This window comes from Arvicanthis niloticus, chromosome 10 (assembly GCF_011762505.2).
Source record: "Arvicanthis niloticus isolate mArvNil1 chromosome 10, mArvNil1.pat.X, whole genome shotgun sequence".
NCBI lineage: Eukaryota > Metazoa > Chordata > Mammalia > Rodentia > Muridae > Arvicanthis > Arvicanthis niloticus.
In genome coordinates, this window is record NC_047667.1 from 52,583,536 (window position 1) to 52,603,593 (window position 20,058).

At 35.9% G+C, this 20,058-nt stretch overlaps 1 protein-coding gene across 5 annotated transcripts in view; it reads right to left on the reverse strand.

The window, feature by feature from the left end:
* The window catches only part of Pou2f1 (POU class 2 homeobox 1), a 142,336-nt gene that overhangs the window by 76,280 nt on the left and 45,998 nt on the right, over positions 1-20,058 (reverse strand). For 2 of the 5 annotated variants that reach the window (XM_076941535.1, XM_076941533.1), the window contains exons 2-3: positions 9,164-9,264; positions 441-479 (exon numbers count right to left, since the gene is read on the reverse strand). The exons of 2 other annotated variants lie outside the window; for them this stretch is intronic. In XM_076941535.1, coding sequence (XP_076797650.1) covers positions 441-468 — 28 coding nt within the window. In that variant the 5' untranslated portion in view covers positions 469-479; positions 9,164-9,264. The remainder of the gene's footprint in view (positions 1-440; positions 480-9,163; positions 9,265-20,058) is intronic. One more of the 5 variants, XM_076941534.1, reaches the window with a different exon arrangement.

Sequence of the window (20,058 nt, forward strand, 5' to 3'; positions counted from 1 at the left end):
GTATATATTATTTTGATATAGTATATATTTTGTTTCTGATTTAAAATGTATTTTAAATTATATACACTATTTTTTTTTCCTATGGAAATTTCCAAAAAACAAAAATTTCCTCCATGCTAGGCAAATTCAAATACATTATTTGCTAAAAATATACTCGAAGAGGTAGAAACTACCAAAAAGCAAAAATTTCCTCCATGCTAGGCAAATTCAAATATATTATTTGCTGAAAATACACTCTGAACCAGAAGAGCTAGTCCTAAGGAGGGACCTACAGCAAACTCAAACATGTTCTCGTCTTGCAAATGCTTTCCTCCTTCTCTGTTCAAGCCCTCCCCTCCCCCATGTTGGTTGCATATGTGATTGAGCATTTATGCATAGTCAATCCCACACATGCTATTTCCATATTAACGCTGTAAGAAAAGAACTGTGCTGGTACCCACCTAGAACACAGTCACTGCAGTCCAGCATGGCTGTAAAATCTTCAGGAGGTGCAGACAGTCCAAAGCAAGAAGGAACAGGTAGCGTTTGGGGTGGGGAAAATACTATTATTTCTAACAAATCGGTACTATGTTCTTAAGAGAACAAGGGTGGGAGGAGTGGAAAGTGGATTAACAAGAGAAGAAAACTACAACTTCAGTTACACCATAGCAATCTTCAACTGAATAAGGAAACTTCAGTTGCTCAGAGGAGTTTTAGTCTCTTCTACCAGCTAGGACTGACATTGTCAAGGCAACTGAAGCATGAAAAGTTCCCCTTTTTGTAATAAAATAGAAACAAAGATTGCAGCTGGCAGTTTCCATAATGAAGCTTAATCAGTATGCATGTGATTAGGGCCTTATGCAAATCTCTCCTCGTTAGCACAGCAGCCAGCACTTTGAAGTCCAGGAACAATTCATTTACAGAATACACTGAAAGCACTCTCTGCATAATTTAAATGAATACATAAATATTTATCAGCACATTTGCATATTAATTGGCAGCGCATGAAGGGAAAAATTATCTCCTGAGTGCCAGCATAATAATTAGGAGGATAAAATGAGATTTCTTCCAATGGTCTGGCATCTTGGACCTAACTTGAGATAGTACCAGGGGAGAAAGGAGGGACAGGAGGCAGAGTTCTGTTAAAATGCCACTGAAATGACATGAACAAATTAGAAACAACTCTACAGACTTAAGCACCTTTAATCTTATTCCTGCTGGCAACAATGACTTCAGTAATAAGAGGATTTGCAAAAGGCTTTCTACACAATCCAAATAATCCCAAGGAAACAATTAGCAAGGTAGGAGCAGAACACAGGCTTGTCAAGATGGTGCTAGTCTACTGATAGGGAATTTTCCAGTTATTAACACACACTGTCAGGAGAAAGTCCTACTTAAAACACGACAACTGCATAAATGCAGAAGCAGGGGAGAGTATACAAAAGCATCTTTGAGAGCAGATATTCATTATATATGAATCTTTTTATACTACCAAATTAACAGAGCAGATTAGCTGACTGCTACCTATTATGCAACATGCTCCCATCAAAATCAAACTCAAGAGGAAGATAGTTTGTTACTTAGAATGTGCATCATCCCCAAATGAGCCATGTAAATGCAGAATTAAGTATTTTCAAGCAACACCACTTAATGGACCTCTACGTGTGTGAGAAAGACGTTCTGTACATATAGCCTTATTAAACATGATTATTAAAGTTTGAAACTAAGTTATATCATTTCAGATATCATTATAAAGAATCCTGGAAATTTATACAAACATTATTAAGTTCTTAGGAATAAAGAAACCAAAACATAGAAAACTAAAGCACTTTCTACTTAATGGCATATTAATAATTCAGAGTCAGGATTTCAAACCAGATTTTACTGACATCAAGATCCAAGTTCTTATAAGACCTATACACCTTAAGGCTGAGTTACACTTTCAGGGAACTAGAGGGTGGGGAGGAAGGAGGGAGGGAAAGAGAGTAAAGCAGAAACTAAAATGGCTTGTTTCAGTACTGAGGAAGGAGACTAATAATCGGTAGCAAAGACATCATGTTTAAAGTACACACAAACAATATAGTAGCTGAAAGTAGGGTACCTTCTCATTAACTACCTGGTTTTATTTGTATTTATCTTCAAGCATTCTAATGTCTGATTTTTAAAATATGTTATGAAATAAAGATGTGTGTAATAAATCTACGTGAAATAAACAGGGTATTACAGTCAGTATCTGACCAGTGTTATACCATACACCTTCATGTATGCAGCCTTGGTTCTGAACACACAATATAAACCTTCTGTGCTGCACATGCTGCCACACTTCCCAGTGCCAGCCAACACTGCTTCAGGTACCTCAGTTCAGACTCAACATTATTGTGTCTTATAAACTACAGTACAGTAACTGTCCTTACAAGACATATAGGACTTGGTATTTTCCTATCATCAGTACATAAGTATCAAACTAGAGCATCTTTGGGCTAGAGAGATGGCTTAGTAGTTAATAGCACATGCTGTTCTAGCAAAGGAGCCAGGTTCCGGTTCAAGAGCCTACTTCATGTGGCTCATAATTACAGAGGAGGCCAATAAATACTTCAATAATTAACAATTCTTTTCTAGGTGAGCTGGAGATTTGAGATGGGGGAATAGATTTATGGAAAGGACAGGAAATGGTATTTATTATATGGTAACATAACATGGAGCTGAAAAATTAACATTCAGATTATACATTTCAAAATTATGCCTGTGGTGGTTTTAATGAGAATGACTTATATATTTGAGTGTTTAATCCCCACTTAGTGAAACAGTTTGGGAAGGATTAGGAGGTGTGATGTTTTTGGAGTTTGAATGTGAAAAGTATCTCATAAGATTATGTGTTTGAATACTTCTTCTCCAGTTGGTGGCAGTATTTGGAAAGGCTATGAAACATTCAGGAGGGCGGGGCTTTGATAGAAGTGTCAGTGGGGAAGGCTTCGAGGCTTTATATCAACCCCTACATATTCTTCTTGCTCTGCTTCCTGACTTCTGGGCAATCTCAAGTTCCTGACATCATGCCCGCCTTGCCAGAGATGGATTGTACCCACCCTCCTCCCAAGTCAGGGTACTGTATTCATAAAAATAGAAAAGAAACTAATAACAATGCTTAGTTTCTCATCTTTTCTCTCAAAGAACAACTTTCATGATTTAAAATTTACGTCCAGCATGATCACAAAATAACTTTATGCTTAAGAGCAAAGTTTTAGTCTAGTTTAAGTGTCATCAAAACTGGCAATAATAACCAAATTATAATTTATGTTTTAAATAACCTTTGTCTGCTGTGAACTAAGGTTATGTTGTATTCGTCCTAATTCATTTACGGCCAACTAGTGATAGGGAAACCATCACTAGCAGAGAGCTTCCACCAACAAGAAACCAACTTCTTTTTTCAAATTAAAAACAGTAGAGGAACCAAATGAAGCAAAGGTAGAGCCAATATGACCAGTTTAACATTTGTCATAAAAAATAATTATAGTTCTATCTCTCTCTCTGCCTTTCATAATTCAGCCCAAGAACAAGGCAGGTATTAGAAAATTGGTTACATAAGGAAGGTTAAATCTAATAAACTGAGCTAGGTTTATCACTGTTAAGAGAATTTAAATCCTGTAAATAAAGGAACAAAGCAAAATAAACTATAAAATACTATCTTAGAATTAGAGTCTAGAAGAATTGTTCATCTTGTGTAAGACCCAGGTTCAGTTCCCAGCACTCACAGTAGCTTACAACCACCTGTAACTCCAGTTTCTGGGGATCCAATGCCCTTTCTGGCCTTCATAGGTACCAGACATGCACATGGTGCACACATATAATGCAGAAAAAAAACACTCATACACATAAAAATAAATCTTAAAACATGTATATAAAAATAAGTATAACTTTAATACTCCCTCCCTCTGTCACTGTCTTTTTTAGGCACTTGGAATAGCAATAAAGACATATGACATCAGACATTAGGTTTTTTTAGTCACTATCATCTAAAAACAATCTAGGGCACCAAAGAAACTATTTGAAATGTTTTTGAACTTCAAGAAAAACTCAATGGCAGAATGCTTGCCTAATATAAACAAAGTCCTGCACTAGGAAAGAAAGAAAAGAAGGTGAAAAAGATAGATGCAGACTTAAAGATTCCCCACCAAACTGCCTAATTTAGACAAACTAAATAAAAATGACAATGAATGAGGGACTGGAGAGATGGCTCAGTGGGTAAGAGCACTGGCTGCTCTTTCAGAGGATCCAGGCTCAATTCCCAGAACCTACATGATGGTTCACAACCTTCCATAACCCCAACTCAGGGGATCCAACACTGTCCTGTGACTTCTGCAGGCACAAAGCAAGGTGCACACACATACATGCAGGCAAAATACCCATACCCATAAACTAAAGCAACAATAATGAAAGGAATGTATCTGTAATTAATAAAACTTCACGAGTACTGTTATACACTGGTAGTTTTTTACGCCAGTGTAGCTTTGCTTTTCCAAACTCTCAAAAATGCCTAATCACAGGAACATGATGATAATAAAAATCTAGAGTTATGAAAGACTGATTACTTACTGTCAGTGTACTTACAATCATTTATACCACATTCTGATGGACTTTTCAGTATATTATGAAAGAGAAGTCCACATTGGACCCTCTGATTTTATTAATCAAAGTTCATATTTAAGCTCAGACCTAAGTATGTCTCAGCTTTTGTGCCATCATTTACTGTCTGAAGAAAGACTTACTAAAAACATAATATTATAACTTCAAAGTCTATTATGTTAGAAACTCAGTTAATTTTAAGTAAAATCTCCAAAGACATAAGACAGTATTAGAAAATTAATTACAAATTTGTATTTTAGATGTACTGTCACATTATTCAAAAAATACTACTTATTGGCATTACAATGTGCTATTTCAAACTGTCCTGTTTATGAAACTGACTCATTGATTACACCAGCAATTTTCAGGGTTGTGTGGCCTCATTATCAGCACAGCTAGACCAACATGCAAGCAAACATATCTAAAGGACCTGCAGTTGGCACTGATCTTAGCATTGCCTACTCCTGTGTCTTCAGAGGAAAAGTGGAATTGCCACTGACCAGTTACTGAATCACTGACACAGTGATGAATCTAGGATGCTGTGAAGAACCCCAACAACACAGTTTTGTTTTCTTTAAAACAAACAAACAAACAAACAAACAACCCACCCAAATGTCTGATTGGATGTAGGTTTAACAATGCTGTTGTTCAGTCTGGTCCTTTATGGTGGTGAATGATGCACACAGGTCCAATGTCCAAGTAGAACACAAAGGGGAGACAAAAATCTTCCTACCTAGAGGAGGTGTGCTCTATGATTCTGACAATGAAGAAAACTGGAGAAGCCAATGTTGGAAAGACTGTTACCATGCTATGATTACAGTGCCAGCTTACTTCAATGACTCTCAGAGCAACAAAAGATGTAGACGTTGGGCTCAATGTACTTAGAATGATCAACTAAACAACTACTACTGCTACTGCTTATGGCTTAGATAGGAAGGCTGGAGTTGAAAGAAATGTGCTGAGTTTTTATTTAGGAGGTGGTATTTTCATATGTCAACCCTCACTTTTGAGGTCTAATTTACAGCTAGAAACTCTCACTTGGGTAGAGAAGACCGAAAACTGTTAACCATTTTATTGCTCTGTTTAAATGCAAGCACAAGAACATCAGTGAAAACAAGAGAGCTGTCTAATGTCTGTACTGCTAACAAACAGGCGTGTACTCCAGCACCTAACCTGGGAATGCGACTGATTCTCTGAGGCATCGACTTCATTAACTCCACTACCCTTAACTGAATGCTGACCTATCTATGGCACTCTGGACTCTGTAGAAAAGCCCCCTTGAGATGCCATACTAGACAAGTCACAGACCCAGGATATAGTCCTGGTGGATGGTTCTACCAGAATCCCCAGGATTCAGAAGCTTCTAAGAGAGTTCTTCAATGGAAAAGACCTGAATTTGAGCATTAGCGCTGATGAAGCTATTGCTTACAGTACAGATGTCCAGGTGGCTACCTAGAGACAACTCTATCTATAGACAAGTCTGAGAATGTTCAGAGTTTGCTCCTCTTGGATGTCACTCCTCTTCTCCTTGGTACTGAAACTGATGAAGCTATTGCTTACAGTACAGATGTCCAGGTGGCTACCTAGAGACAACTCTATCTATAGACAAGTCTGAGAATGTTCAGAGTTTGCTCCTCTTGGATGTCACTCCTCTTCTCCTTGGTACTGAAACTACTGGTAGAGTCATGACTGTCCTCATCAAGCATATTATCATTCCTATCAACCAGACACAGATCTTCACTACTCGCTCTTACAACCTGCGGGTATGCTTACAGAGCCATGACCAACAACAACTTACATGGAAAATCTCAACTCATAAGCCTGCCTTCTGTACCCTGAGATATTCTCACATTGCTTTTGACATTGATGCCATTGACACCCTCAATGTTTCTAATGTAGACAAGAGCAGAAAGGAGAACAAGATCACCATCACCAATCAAAAGGGACTCTTGAGTTAAGAAAAGTAAAGTGTGAATGGTCCAGGAAGCTTCGAAGTAAAGCCTGAAGAGAAGCAGAGAAATAAAGTATTACCAAAGAATTTACTGGAATTCTATGCTTTCAATATGACAGCAAAAGTTGAAGATAAGACTCTTCCAAGAAAGATCAATGATCAATACAAACAAACAAAAGATTCTAGACAAATACAATGAAACCATTAGTCAGCTAGGTAAGAATCAGACAGCAGAGAGAAGCGCTGAACACTAGAACAAAGTGTGTAACTCACCACTACCCCATCATTCCCAAGCTGTAACAGAGGGTTAGCTGCACGCTAGAAAGAATGCTTGGGAGCTTCCCAAGTGGGGGAGCTTTTCCCTCTGTGGCACTTCTTCAGGGCCCATCACTGAAAAAGTTAAGTCAGTCCAAAAAGAGATGTAGCATTCCACAGAAAAAGATATAAAGAACCCTAATTTAGCAAGTTCTGTGGCAGTTTTAAAGTTAGAGCTATTACAGTAAGTTTTTGGGTACCCTCTAAACTTTACCATAGAACACAGGGAGAAGAAATAACATTGCATGTTATAAGCACTGTATCCAAAGTGGAAAAGCAATGCCTTAAATAAAACTGTTTAAAATGGGGACCATAGGTAGAGGTGGGGAGAAAATGTTGAATGAAAGACTTACTATCTGCTATGGAATGATCATATTCCTGCCAGCAAACATGACCTAATTTTAGAAATAGGGCTTTCAAAAATGATATTAAGATGAAATGATTGGGTTGGGGAGGTAGTTCGGTGGTAGAGAATGGATGAACTTAGTACTGTCCTAAAACCAACCAAATAAGAGGAAGTCACTAGTGTTTCTGTCCTTATGAAAGGGGGAAATTTGAACAGAGACAACACAGAAGGAAGGTAAGAAACACAGATAGATTCTTTCTCATAGCCCTTAGAAGAAACCAACCCTGCTAGCAGCTTATGTTAGACTGACAGCCTCTGGAGCAATGGTTCTCAACCTGTAGGTCATGACCCCTTTGGCAAACTTCTATTTCCAAAATGTACTTATAATTCATAACCATAACAAAATTAGTTATGAAGTAGCAACAAAATAATTGTATGGTGGGGGAGGTCACCACAACATAAGGAACTGTTCCCAGTCAGGAAGGTTGAGAGCCACTGTCCCAGACCTATGAAGCAGTAAGTTCCAGCTGCTTAAGATACTGCAGCTGTGGTATTCTGTTGTGGCATCCTTAGGAACTAATATGGCTTATGAACTTAAGCTTGCCCATGGAAGAAAGGGGGATTGTATCCAAGGGTGTTCCTAAAGTGAGAATGTTATTTTAAAATAACCAGAGTTTATAAAAATAATTTGGGTATTATTATAATCTCTTGATAAACATTCAATAAATGCTACTGTCAAAATTCTCCTAATGAATGAAATGAATAAAAGTGGATATTCATGGATATTTCTGTCTTCTGATAGGCTTTAATTATAAGCCAGAAAGCATGTTTGTTGTACATGGTAAAATGTCTTAAGATTGCTAGAACTAATGAAACACATCATTGAAGAACAAGGTGCTTTCCTTTTTCTTTTCTCCATGTTTTAATCCTGAAATAATATTTTCTCCAGAGACTTAAACTATAAACAAAGACAAAGATATCTCTCTGTCCATGTGTGCACTCTATGGCAATCCCAGGAAGATACATTCCAGAGTATTAACAACAATCAACAAATATTCAGAGTTACCAACACTGATGAAGATCGTAACTTGTAAAAAGGACCAAATAATTTATATATGTTCTCTTTTCTCCCTATTTCCTCTAATCTTACACTTTTTATGTATAGTAGAAATGTCATCAGTAAACAGGCACAATAATACTCTCAAAAGTTTGTAAGTTTTAAAGATATAGTATATATATGTATGCATGTATGTGTACACACACACACACAAGACAGCAAAGAGCTGCCAACAGTGTTGTTAGTATAGGTGAAGTATTTTACAAAGAGCACATGAAACTAGTGTCTTCTCTATTTCTATATACTTTAAATTATAACAAAAAAAACCCATATAAAATGTTACTATAATTTTTTTTTTATTTTTTAGACATATTACTTCATGTTCAAGAAAATTGAAAAAGTAAAAAAATAATAAAAACAAAAAAAAACAATAACAGATTCTAATCTGGAATCTGTTTCAGTTCTCTACTACTTAGCTGAATTTCTTTAAACAAGTTAGTTATTATCTCTAATCTTAGATCATTGTTTAAATGAATGTTAAATAATATTTTACTCATTAGGTTTATTTTATAAAACTATTAAGCACAAAGTGCTTCTACTAAACTACCATTAAGGATTACTGCTACTGTTTTATTATAATAAAATACAGATGATAGATTTACTAAATGCTAAAGCTAACTTGACTCTCCTTCTATTGCTTGCTAGGTCACAGGCATCCCAAGTATCATTCCAAAACATCAATAAATCTTAAACAGACTTCAGAACTAAAATAAAAAATTATGTATTTGATAAGTCATTTTAATAGTCAATCCACAAAATAAAAGGCAATCACCATAACACCTGGGTTTATTAGTGGCTACTAAATGAATAGTTTTACTTAGCAGAAAATATTTACCAGGTATAGAAAGACTGCATTCTTTCTTTGAATTGTTTCACTGAAAACTGAGAGTAGTTTGGTAATTAAAAAGGCAGGAAAGCTCTTCTTATTTTTCCAGTCTAAGAATACAAAAAGAGAAAAAGGAAAAACTGAGTAAGCTGTATAAAATAACTAGCACTTTAAGGGGATAGTCACATACAAAAGGGAACTCTGGACTGGTCACCAGGGCATATGAGCTCTTTTAGGTAGGCATCTCTCTCATGCCCATTTCCTCCTTTACAAAACAAATTTCACAACCTGACCTTACTGAAGAACAGGGAGTTCAAGAGAAAGTTTTTGGGGCATGTATTTTAAGGTGTTGTATTTTCATGAAGCTGGAAAAAATTGCCTAAAGACTTTCTTTAATAGGTGCATTCTCCTAACCAAAACCCAAAACTCATTTTCAATTTTAGCATTCACTTCTCCCAAATTGCAAGCATCATACTGTTTAAGAAATTATACAAATAAGTCAATGTAAGTTTCTGTTAAGTTTAAATAGTCTTTAAAAAAAACAAGATCACATTTTGTATTGAGAAGATGGGAAAGGTCAGGACCTGGCACACAGTGTGGTAATTCTGCACTGCTGGTTGACTATTATACTGTCTTCAAGTCTCAAAAACCTCGATCAGCAGAGAGCGCCAACAGCCTCAAACAGTACAGGCACTGACTTTTACTTGCCATATATTTTAATGTCAAGCTCTTTTGTAATTAGTTTAACTATATGTTTACATAACCAACCTAGTGTTCTCATCCACGTAATTTGAAGGTTATATTCCTAGTTCATGAAGTTCTGAATAAGTCCAGTATAATGGTGCACACAAAATCAAAAGTGTGGCAGCTGAATTCAGATTGCCAGTGCCCGCATAAAAAAGCAAAAAATAAACATAAGTATTAGCTCCATTTGTGACCTGGGTGGGTGAAAACAGGTGAATTCCTGAACTCACTGGCTGGTAAACCAGTCTAACAAATTAGTGAGACACTGTTTCAAACAATGAGGGGGAAAGTGATTGAGGAAGATACCCAACATAATCCTCTGGCCACCATATGCATGAATATGCATGGACATACACAACATGCACTTATAAATACACTACAGACACATACACACATTTTATTTTAAAAGAATTTAAAAGTCAAACATAATTAGTTCAAACTATCTTCTTTATTTTGTAGCTTAGAATGTTTAATCAAAATTACTGAGACACATCCCATTAAGTATGCTACTATGTGATAGTTATTATTTTATTATCAATTTGACTGGACTTATAGTTACCTAGAAAACATATTTACCCCTGAGCATATCTGTGAAGATGCTTTCAGACTAGTTTAATTGAGAAGACCCACCTTGAATATGGGTGGCATTATCTCATAGATTGGGATCATAGACTCAACAGAAAGGAAAAAAGAAAGCAAACTGAGCAGGTAGCAGTTCCCCCTCTCTCTGCCTCCTGACTTTGGATACAGTGTGATGCATGATCTCACATACTCTAGCCATAGTTAGAGCTAGCTGTTCATCATCACCATGATATACTTAGACTGTGAACTAAAACACAACTTTCTTTGCTAACGTTGCTTCCATCAGGTATTTTGTTACAGCAATAAGAAAAACAATATGGCTACTTTAGTTGCCTATTTATCTAGAATATATTTCAGAATATTTTAAGATGAATCATTTCATTTGCTTTTTATAAAATCTCTATAGCCAGGTAATGTTCCCACTATGTAAACAATGCCTCAAACTACCAAGGCAGCTCCATGATGACTTGGTGAAGACCAAGGTACAAACAGTTATGAAAGCCAATAAAACTAAAAATAAAGAATTCAGGCTACACTAAACTGAGCAATTAAGTCTGAATATTTATTATTTTTCATGTGATAAGAGCCTCAAGCTTGAATCATTAAGACTGGATTTAATTATCATACTCTTTAGAAATGTTGTCCAGAGTTTTCTCCTAGTCAGGTATAAGAATGCCCTAAGTGTGGCTGGAAACTCATAAAAATAAGTAGTTCTCTACTTTTTTAAAGTCCAAAACTTAATTAGAATTTTGGTCATTTAGTGAGAATAGTGTGTGTGAGGGAGAATTTGGTTTTGGTGTTTGTTGTTTAATGCTGAAAGAGAGAGAGCAGCTTATGATCCCCTGTAAGCCTGTGTAACAGCAAGAACTCACTAAAATGTTATTATAGAGTGAGCACAAATGAGAAATTTAATTTTTCTTTTTGAAAATTTATGATTCCTTCTACTTTCGATTCTCTATGAAAATGGAAAATACTTTAAATTTTAAAAAGTATAAACCAAAGATAAAATCCTAAACAAAATAGTAAAGCACTTTAAACAAAAAGGGTAGCAAAACATTGGCAAACTTGAACACACAGAAGAAACATGAGCTTCAACACATTCACTAAAAGCCTCCAGGAAGAGAAAAACCCACTCACCCTGAAGGCTACAAACTGACAAGCTCTTTCTGGCTGTCCACGGGCACAGGAGAGACCTTTTATTCTTTTAGAAATTTTCTCAAATTAAATTGGATGCAAATAAGCCAGGTGTGGTCCTTACAACTGTAACACTGCTAGTCCCTGCTGAGTTTCCATAGCAACAGACACAGCTGGTAATGGTGCACCAAAGGTTGTACTGACCCTCAGAGTGGTTTAAAAAGTCTCAATTGTTCAAGCAAAATTTATTCTTAGTAAAGAATAAATACAAAATTATTTTTAAATCTATATTTGCTTGAAATTTCAAGTAAAATAACGTATTAATTTCTACTAATCCTAAAGTGACTTCCAGTCTAACAACAGGGACTAGTGTGTCTATTAATTTAGAAGAAGCCAATCATCAAATTTAGGAAAAATGTTTTGACTAAAGAAGTTGAAAAGAGGAAAAAAAATGTAAGTCAGTATTTATTGGGGGTGGGGGTGGTCCCTCCTTAATGTAATTAACAGCATCCAGAAAGACTGTTAACAGTTTTTTAAAGTTTTGAATTAAATAGTGTGCCTCATTTCCTTAAATTAATGTGCTATGGCTGTTCTTTGGCCTTATTAAAATGTTTGTAGTCATAGAGATAGTAGCTGGGCCAGTACTACTGTCAACACCATCTGGGAACTTAGAAATATAAATTCCTGGGTCCTACAACAGATCTACTAAATCAAAGACTCTAAGGGTGAAGGTTCCAGAAATATGTTCTAAAATCAATTCTCTAAAAGATTCTGATACACAGTAAAGTGTGAACATCATTGATTTACAGCATAAAACTTCAGAGACAGATGTGTGAAATAAATGCAGGGATTTATTCTAGTCATTGGAATCTGAGTGATAGTAAAAGAATAAAATGTAAAGAACTTACTAACCTTTTAAAAGGAGTCTGTTGGCTAGTATCCTTCTTGTCTAAAAAATATGCAGAGTATCGAGCTGGGCATGCTTATTTCCTATATATATGCAAAATTATCAAGGGATAACCAAGAGTCTATCTATTATTCAAGGGAAGGAGAGTCTTGAACATAGGCTACCTCACTCACTATCATTCAAAGTTCATTTCCAACCATCTATGTCTTCACAAACAGAGCAGAAAACCCAACCATTTATCCTTTTTATAAAAATAAACTTTCCAGGACAAAAAATGTTTATATGAGGATGAGCATAAAGTTTGAGCCACAAACTTTAACATCCTTCACTACTAAATTCTCTAAATTCTTTAAAAACATAAAAGTATGCATTTCTTTAGTATCTAACTTATTAAATACTGTCCTGATGTACTACAAACTTTTTTTTTTTTTTTACATATTTTTATATGTAAAAAAAGCTTCAAAGAACAGCTAGGCTAGCAGCATGAAAGCTATCATAGACATACTAAAATAGTTAATGGAGAAAAGCCTCTAGGTTGCTCAAACACTTCAGATAGTGTTAAAAACTCAACCAAGCTGTGCTGGCTAGTTTTATGTCAACTTGACACATACTTAGACTCATTTGAAAGGAGGCAACCTCAGTTGAGAAAATTCATGCAGCTGAAGGTCATTTTATTAATTAATGATTGATGAGGGAGGGCCTGACCCATTGTGGGTGGTCTCATTCCTGGGTTCTATAAAAATGACCAGGAAAAACCATGATGAACAAGCCGCTAGGCAGCACCCCTTCTGCATTAGCTCCTACCTTGTTTGAGTTTCTGCCCTGACTTCCTTCAGTGATGGACTGATATGGAAGGATAAGCCCCTTTCTTCCCCAACTTGATTTTGGTCATGGTGTTTACAGCAAGAGTAACCCTAATTAAAACACCAACCAGGTCATTTTTTGAAGCTCATCATTAAAAAATAAATTGCTAAGTGCTTTCAGTACTATCCCATAAAATGTATTTTAAAAATTTGGGGGACTAAAGATGTATGCATGCCCAATAGTACAGCACTTGCCTAATATGCATTAAGCCTTGAGTTCAACTCCAGCATGACAATTAACAACTTTAAGTAAATCTAAAGATTGATTACAATTTATGAGGAAAAACAAAACAAATCAGAAAGACAAAGACATTCAAAGGAAGTGTTTCTTTATTATCAGGATTATCTAGGATCTGTTTGTAAGTGATACAATGAAATTTACTTAGGTCATATATGCATGCATACTTTTTGTTTGAGGGAGGATGCCACTGGGGATGGAACCTAAGGTCTCATAGGACACTAGGTAAGTGGTTCCCTGAGCTACACATAACGAGCCTCAGACAGGTGACTTAACATAGAAGTCAGACAACAGGAGAAAGAAAATACATGCTTGTTTCCTTTCTTTTGCTTGCCATGTTGTTTTTTAAAACTGGGCTAGCAGTACCACATGTAAACCTTATTCAATGAATGTTTTCCTAAGGAATCAATTTAACTCTGATTTCTACTCTTAACTGTCAGCATTTACTCCACTCTTGTGGGAAAAGAACTGTGAAAGAATGAACCCTACCTAGGTCATCAAAGACAGCAATAAAGAATCAATAAGAAATGGATTCAGAGTGCGCATCAGTCTAACAGTCTCACAAGTGAGCCATTTCAGCCTTATGTGTCAACAGTCTTCACTTGATATGCTCTCTCCATAGGCCTATATTTCTATTTTTGAAAAAGATTTATTAGCCTATAAAATATCAGGTTTCATTATGATATGTTTTCCAACAAACTGTGCTGTTTCTCTTCTCTCTCCTCCTCTTCTGACCCCTTCCATCTCCAGTAGCTTCCTTCCCACTGGCTTTCCTGTCACTTGTATCTTTTGTCCTATCCCCTTTGCTCAGCACTTCTTCCCACCTAGTGGCCTGTGTGGTGGTTTGAATATGCTTGGCCCAGGGAGTGGCACTATTAGGAAGTGGAGCCTTGTTAGAGTGGGTGCGTCACTGTGGGCATGGGCTTTAATATTTAATACCCTTGTCCTAGCTGCCTGGAAGCCAGTATTTTCCTAGCAGTCTCCATATGAAGAAGTTGAACTCTCAGCTTCTCATGCACCATGCCTGCCTGAATGCTAACATGTTTTTGTCTTGATGATAATGGACCTGTAAGCCAGCCCCAATCAAATGCTGTCCTTCTAAGAGTTGCCTTGGTCATGGTGTCTGCTCACAGCAGTAAAGCCCTACCTGAGACAGCCTCCTATCTAGTTTTATGGCTTATGGCCGCTCTTATATTCCTTTCTTTCTATAATACAAATATTTAAAGTTAGGAACTTCAAATGAGAAAGAATATGTAATTTTTGTCTGAGTCTGGGTTACTTCATTCAATATGCTTTTCAGATCTAGCCCTTTTTATGCAATTTCATTTTGCTTTACAACTGAGTAGAATTCTACTATGTATATATACCACATTTTCATTATCTACTTGTAGTATTTCTATATTTTTCTTAAATAAACACATGAAATGTTTATAAATTTCTATATTAATCAAATCCATATAAGTAAACGAGTGAAATATTATTCATTCAGTTCTATAACCTTGATACAAAGAAAGAAACTCTCAAAAGAACAAAGACTTAAGACAAATCTGTTGTGGTCCAAAAACTTGGTTTAATACAGATCTACAAGAAAGATTCAAAACAGAGAAGACTTAGACAAGGAAGAACAATTTTGGTTTAAGCTTAAAGACTTGTTACCATATGAAAGTCCTGCAGTTAAAAGGAGATGGATAAATACTGTAAGATTTTTCCAGTGAAAGGCTAGATTGCTTAGAAATAATGCTAACCATCTATTTGGCTTCAGTTTGTGTCATTTTGTATGACTTCAAAAGGCATAGCTGAATAAACTTCGAAATGCTGCCCTTACTGAGTTCCTAACAATAATTTTTCAGTATCATAAATCTGGTCAAACTGATGTCATTGCTCATCAACTAAGGTAAACTGTCTACTATGTTTGCTTTTAAACAAAATAAAAATGGTAAACCGCCACAACAGATGCTTTCTGAATTACCTTTCGTAGAGAAGGGCAGCCCCAGAACATCTCTCCTATTTAGTCTCTTCTTCCTTCATTTTCAAACTCACTCATTCTGCAATTACAACAAAAAATTTACAATGACCCTTAAAGGGATCACTGTCTCCCTTAGAGAGAAAAGCCTTCTACAGTGCAATCACATTTTACTATCTATGGTGACACTGAGGAACAGAATCAACAAGGCATTAAGAAAACCCATCTATTGTAATTACAGCTTCTCAACTGTTTTCATAATCCACAAAAACCATGGCAGAGATTTCTACAGCTTTACTCTCAAAATAGAAACCAGGAGTAAAAATTCCACAGAAAGAATATATGGATACTAATGTTTCAACAAGAAACAATGTTTTCATACATTTTTAAAGAATTCATTATGAAAAAAGAATTGTGTAGAAAACCTATATAAATAATTATCAAGTCAATAAAATATAGTTTATTCTAAAGAACTTATTATGTTTAAATTCTCTAACATGACTTAGGGCTATAGGTACTGTTTTTATATTATCTCGTATATCTAAAACACCAACATTCTTTGGTATTATCTTTTGTCTTATGTAAAGATCTAGTTAATAAATACTGCTTTTACAATACAGTGGTACCACTGTCTAAATAAGTAAGAATAGACCGCATAACACAGTCAATGAATCAAACACCTGAGACCAAGATGTTTTAATGTGGGGTTGAGTTCTCTACATCATAGAGCCAAATATAAAATAAAGATTATGATAGGACCTCACCTATCATAACTCACCCCTGAGTTAGGAAAGATAAACATTTAAGTTGTGAAAAGCTGTTATAATTTTTATATCATTATAAAATGAAAATCCCCATCACTTTTACACACACACACACACACACACACACACACCTCAGCACTTACAGTACCATATGGAAAGTATGCCACATTCAGTTAAACCTGCCTAACGGCCTTTGCAATTTCTGTTCATTCAGGTGAGGACTAACTAGCAGGTTGGATTCTGGCTATCCCAACTTCTGTCTTTGTGTGTCACCATCTCAGAAAGCCTTTCTCTTAATATTTAATCTTTTCAATCAATTAATCTATCACTTCACCTTGTTTTCTCTGAAAACTCATTATTTTAAAATTTGTATACTTATTTGGTTTCTGCTTTTCACCACTAGAAGGAAAATTTGCTGAGCATGGGATACTATGTCTTATTTACTTAACAGCAATCTCACATGTGTGGCAGACTCTGAGAGAGACTCAAACATACTTGTGCATGAATAAAAAAATGGTTCTGGGAAAGTCATTAAATGTTAAATAAAGCATATTAGACTTAAGTCCACAATTAAGGGTTTGTTCAAAAAAGCAGAACATTCATTGTTGATTTTGAATAAAGGCAACTAATAAAATCCTGTATGTTGTTTTCACAGAGTATCGGGTTCAGCAATTAAACAAGCAAACAAACTGAATACTCTTTAGCAATTTCCCCTCTTCTGAAGCCAAAGCTATAAAGGACATTATATACATTCTGACTGCAATGCCGTTGGCCATGTGAAGAACACCAAACTCCATTTTATTTGTCTATGTTTCTCCAGGATTAGCATATATTCTTAAAAATGACACACTTGGAACTGACTTCTAATGAGTGCATATGAAAGCTAAGTATTCTCACTAGCAAATTTCAGATTCAAATGGCAAAAACACTGACAGTTAAGACTGATAACTAAAGAGCATGGTCAGTTAACATAGTTCCATTAGATTCATTTTAAATTTTCTTATTCCAATTTAAAATCTGCTCGGCAGCCTGCAAATAAACACATTTAAAAAAACATTCATTTCAAATCATATCAGAGACATTTGTAAGATGAACATAATCTTGAGAGAGAACTAAGATTACAGCTTCTCTTGAAAATTTCTTATTGTACTGTCTTCAATGGTTGACTATGGAAGCACAATATTTTGGGAAAGTTAATAACTGCTCTGTTAATATAAAATAAGTTGTCTATAGTTTACTAATAGTTACTCATATGTTTCCATTTTTTTTGTTCATCCTTCTTGTACTTCAGTCCTTCCTTCTGAGTTCAGCTTCCTTCTATCTTTAATATATTTCTTAGAAGCTCCTTTAGCAAAGGATATGGTAATAAGCAACTCAGTTTATCTATCTAAAACTAACTTCTATCTATCTATCTAAAACTAATTTCATCTTTATAAAAGTTTAGCTGTATAAAATTAAGGTTGCTCTCTCACAGCATTTTACAAATATCCTTCGGTTTCCAATGTTTCTAGTGGCTGCCTTTTCATATCTGTGGACGGTTCTCAGAGGATGTGCATGATGATTGAGAATGGTTTTCTCTACAACACCAACAGTGTTCTTCTCATTCTGTTCTCTGTATCTCTTATTTTTTTCTTCATATCTAAATCTATAACACTAGTACTAATCTGATTAATTTTCCAAGACCTACTATTAGTTTCTTCAAAATTCCTTTTTCAAATGCATTTGAAATTTAAATTTCAGGACCATTTTTTCCTGTTTAGAAATTACTCTGCCAAATTTGCCTAGTCATTTTTGCAACTTGTTCTGTGCTCGTGTTCCAATCCACTTTTAAAGTATTTTTAAGTTGATTTAAATACTAAATTACACACTTAAAACAATCTAAAGTTCATGGAAAAAGAAATTTGCTTCTATTGCTGGTTGTTTTCCTATAATTTTCTGATGCAAATTTGATCATATCACAGTTATAATTTTAATAATTCATTTGATGGATATAGAAAGTCACACTGCAGGAAACTTACACTTCATTATTCCTGTACCTTCCTTCATCCAGTCTCATGGGAGTATCCATATTCATGACTTCCTGCAACAGAACTGCTCCTCACCTTTGTCCCACCTGGTTCCTGTTATCAGAAACTCTGTAAATATTCATATTCTATCTCATCCTTCACGATCTATCACCACTGCCATTTCTTACAGGAACCTAGCCCGTACAACCTTATTCAACTCAGAAGTTCCCTGAAAACCTATCACAATGTCTTGACCAAAACAAAACCAACCAACCAACCAAACAAAAAACCCTCAACACAAACACCTGCCAAGGGTACTAGAGAATAAAATAATCCTTCTAGGGGAGTGAGGCTTAAATTGTAATGTCCTACTCTTACTCTAAGTTTTTGTGGCTCTAGAGTTTTATTAAGATCACCCTAATGCTGTGAGGTGGTGGCACATGCCTTTAATCCCAGAACTAGGGAGGCAGCTGAAGTACACTGCTGTCTGGTTTTAAATATAACAAACATTTACTGAACATTAGGTGTACTAGACACCATGCTGGACATGTTTAAATATTACCTTTTTAATAGTAACAAAACCCTATAAAGAAGTCATTCATTGTTTTATAGATGAGAACACTAGGGGACCACAGAGGTCTAGTGGCTATTCCAGAGGACCTGAGTGAAACTCCTGTTCCTAGGGATCTATCTGACACTCTCTTCTGGCTTCCACTGGCCCCAGGCACAGATGTGATGCACAGACATAGTCATGTGCATGTGCAATACTCATAGTCATAAAGTTACAGAATTATTTTTCATGTGCTGATCTTAAATATAGAACACTGAACTAGAAAGGTGGTCCAATGGGTAGTGTGTTCGCCAAACAAGCATAAAGACTTGAGTTCAAATCTCAGAACCCCTGCAAAGCTGACACACGTTTTGTGTGTCTGTAATTTCAATATTCCTAAAGAGAGATGGAAGGCAGAGACACCAGCATCCCTAGCTCAAGGGCCAGCTGGTCTACGATACAAAGCAGTCAACAAGGTCAAAGGTAAGGACCAACACAGAGGCTGTCCTCTGACCTCCAAAACTGAGCCATGGCACACTCACATACGCACATGTACTCATATTTACACACACATACACACACACACACACACACACACACACACAAAATTTTAAAACATTATCTTGAAAACATGGAACAGTACTTGGAAATTTTTTGTCCTTGCAAACTACAAAAACTAGCTATTCTGAATCTCAACATCTTTTTTGTTTGTTTGTTTGTTTTGTTTTTTTTGTTTGTTTTTCAAGACAGGGCATCTCTGTATAGCCCTGGGTGTCCTGGAACTCACTCTGTAGACCAGGCTGGCCTTGAACTCAGAAATCCACCTGCCTCTGCCTCCCAAGTGCTGGGATTAAAGTTGTGCGCCACCACTGCCCAGCAATATCATTCTTGAGTCTAACTTTTTAAACACAGCAGAAAGATACAGGGCCCTAAAACATTTCTAGCTCCATTTCCAAATCAGGAAATCATTTTAGATTCCACTGGTTCTGATACTTCTACAATGTTACTGCCCTTTGGTTTGTTTGGCTTTGATTTTCCCCTTGTAAGTAATTACCAGTAGTCACAACTGTGGCTTCCTACTCTAGTCAGTAACAACCACATATCATTCTTTTCTAACCCTAGTTCTCATCTAGAAGCTATCTTTCATCCTAAC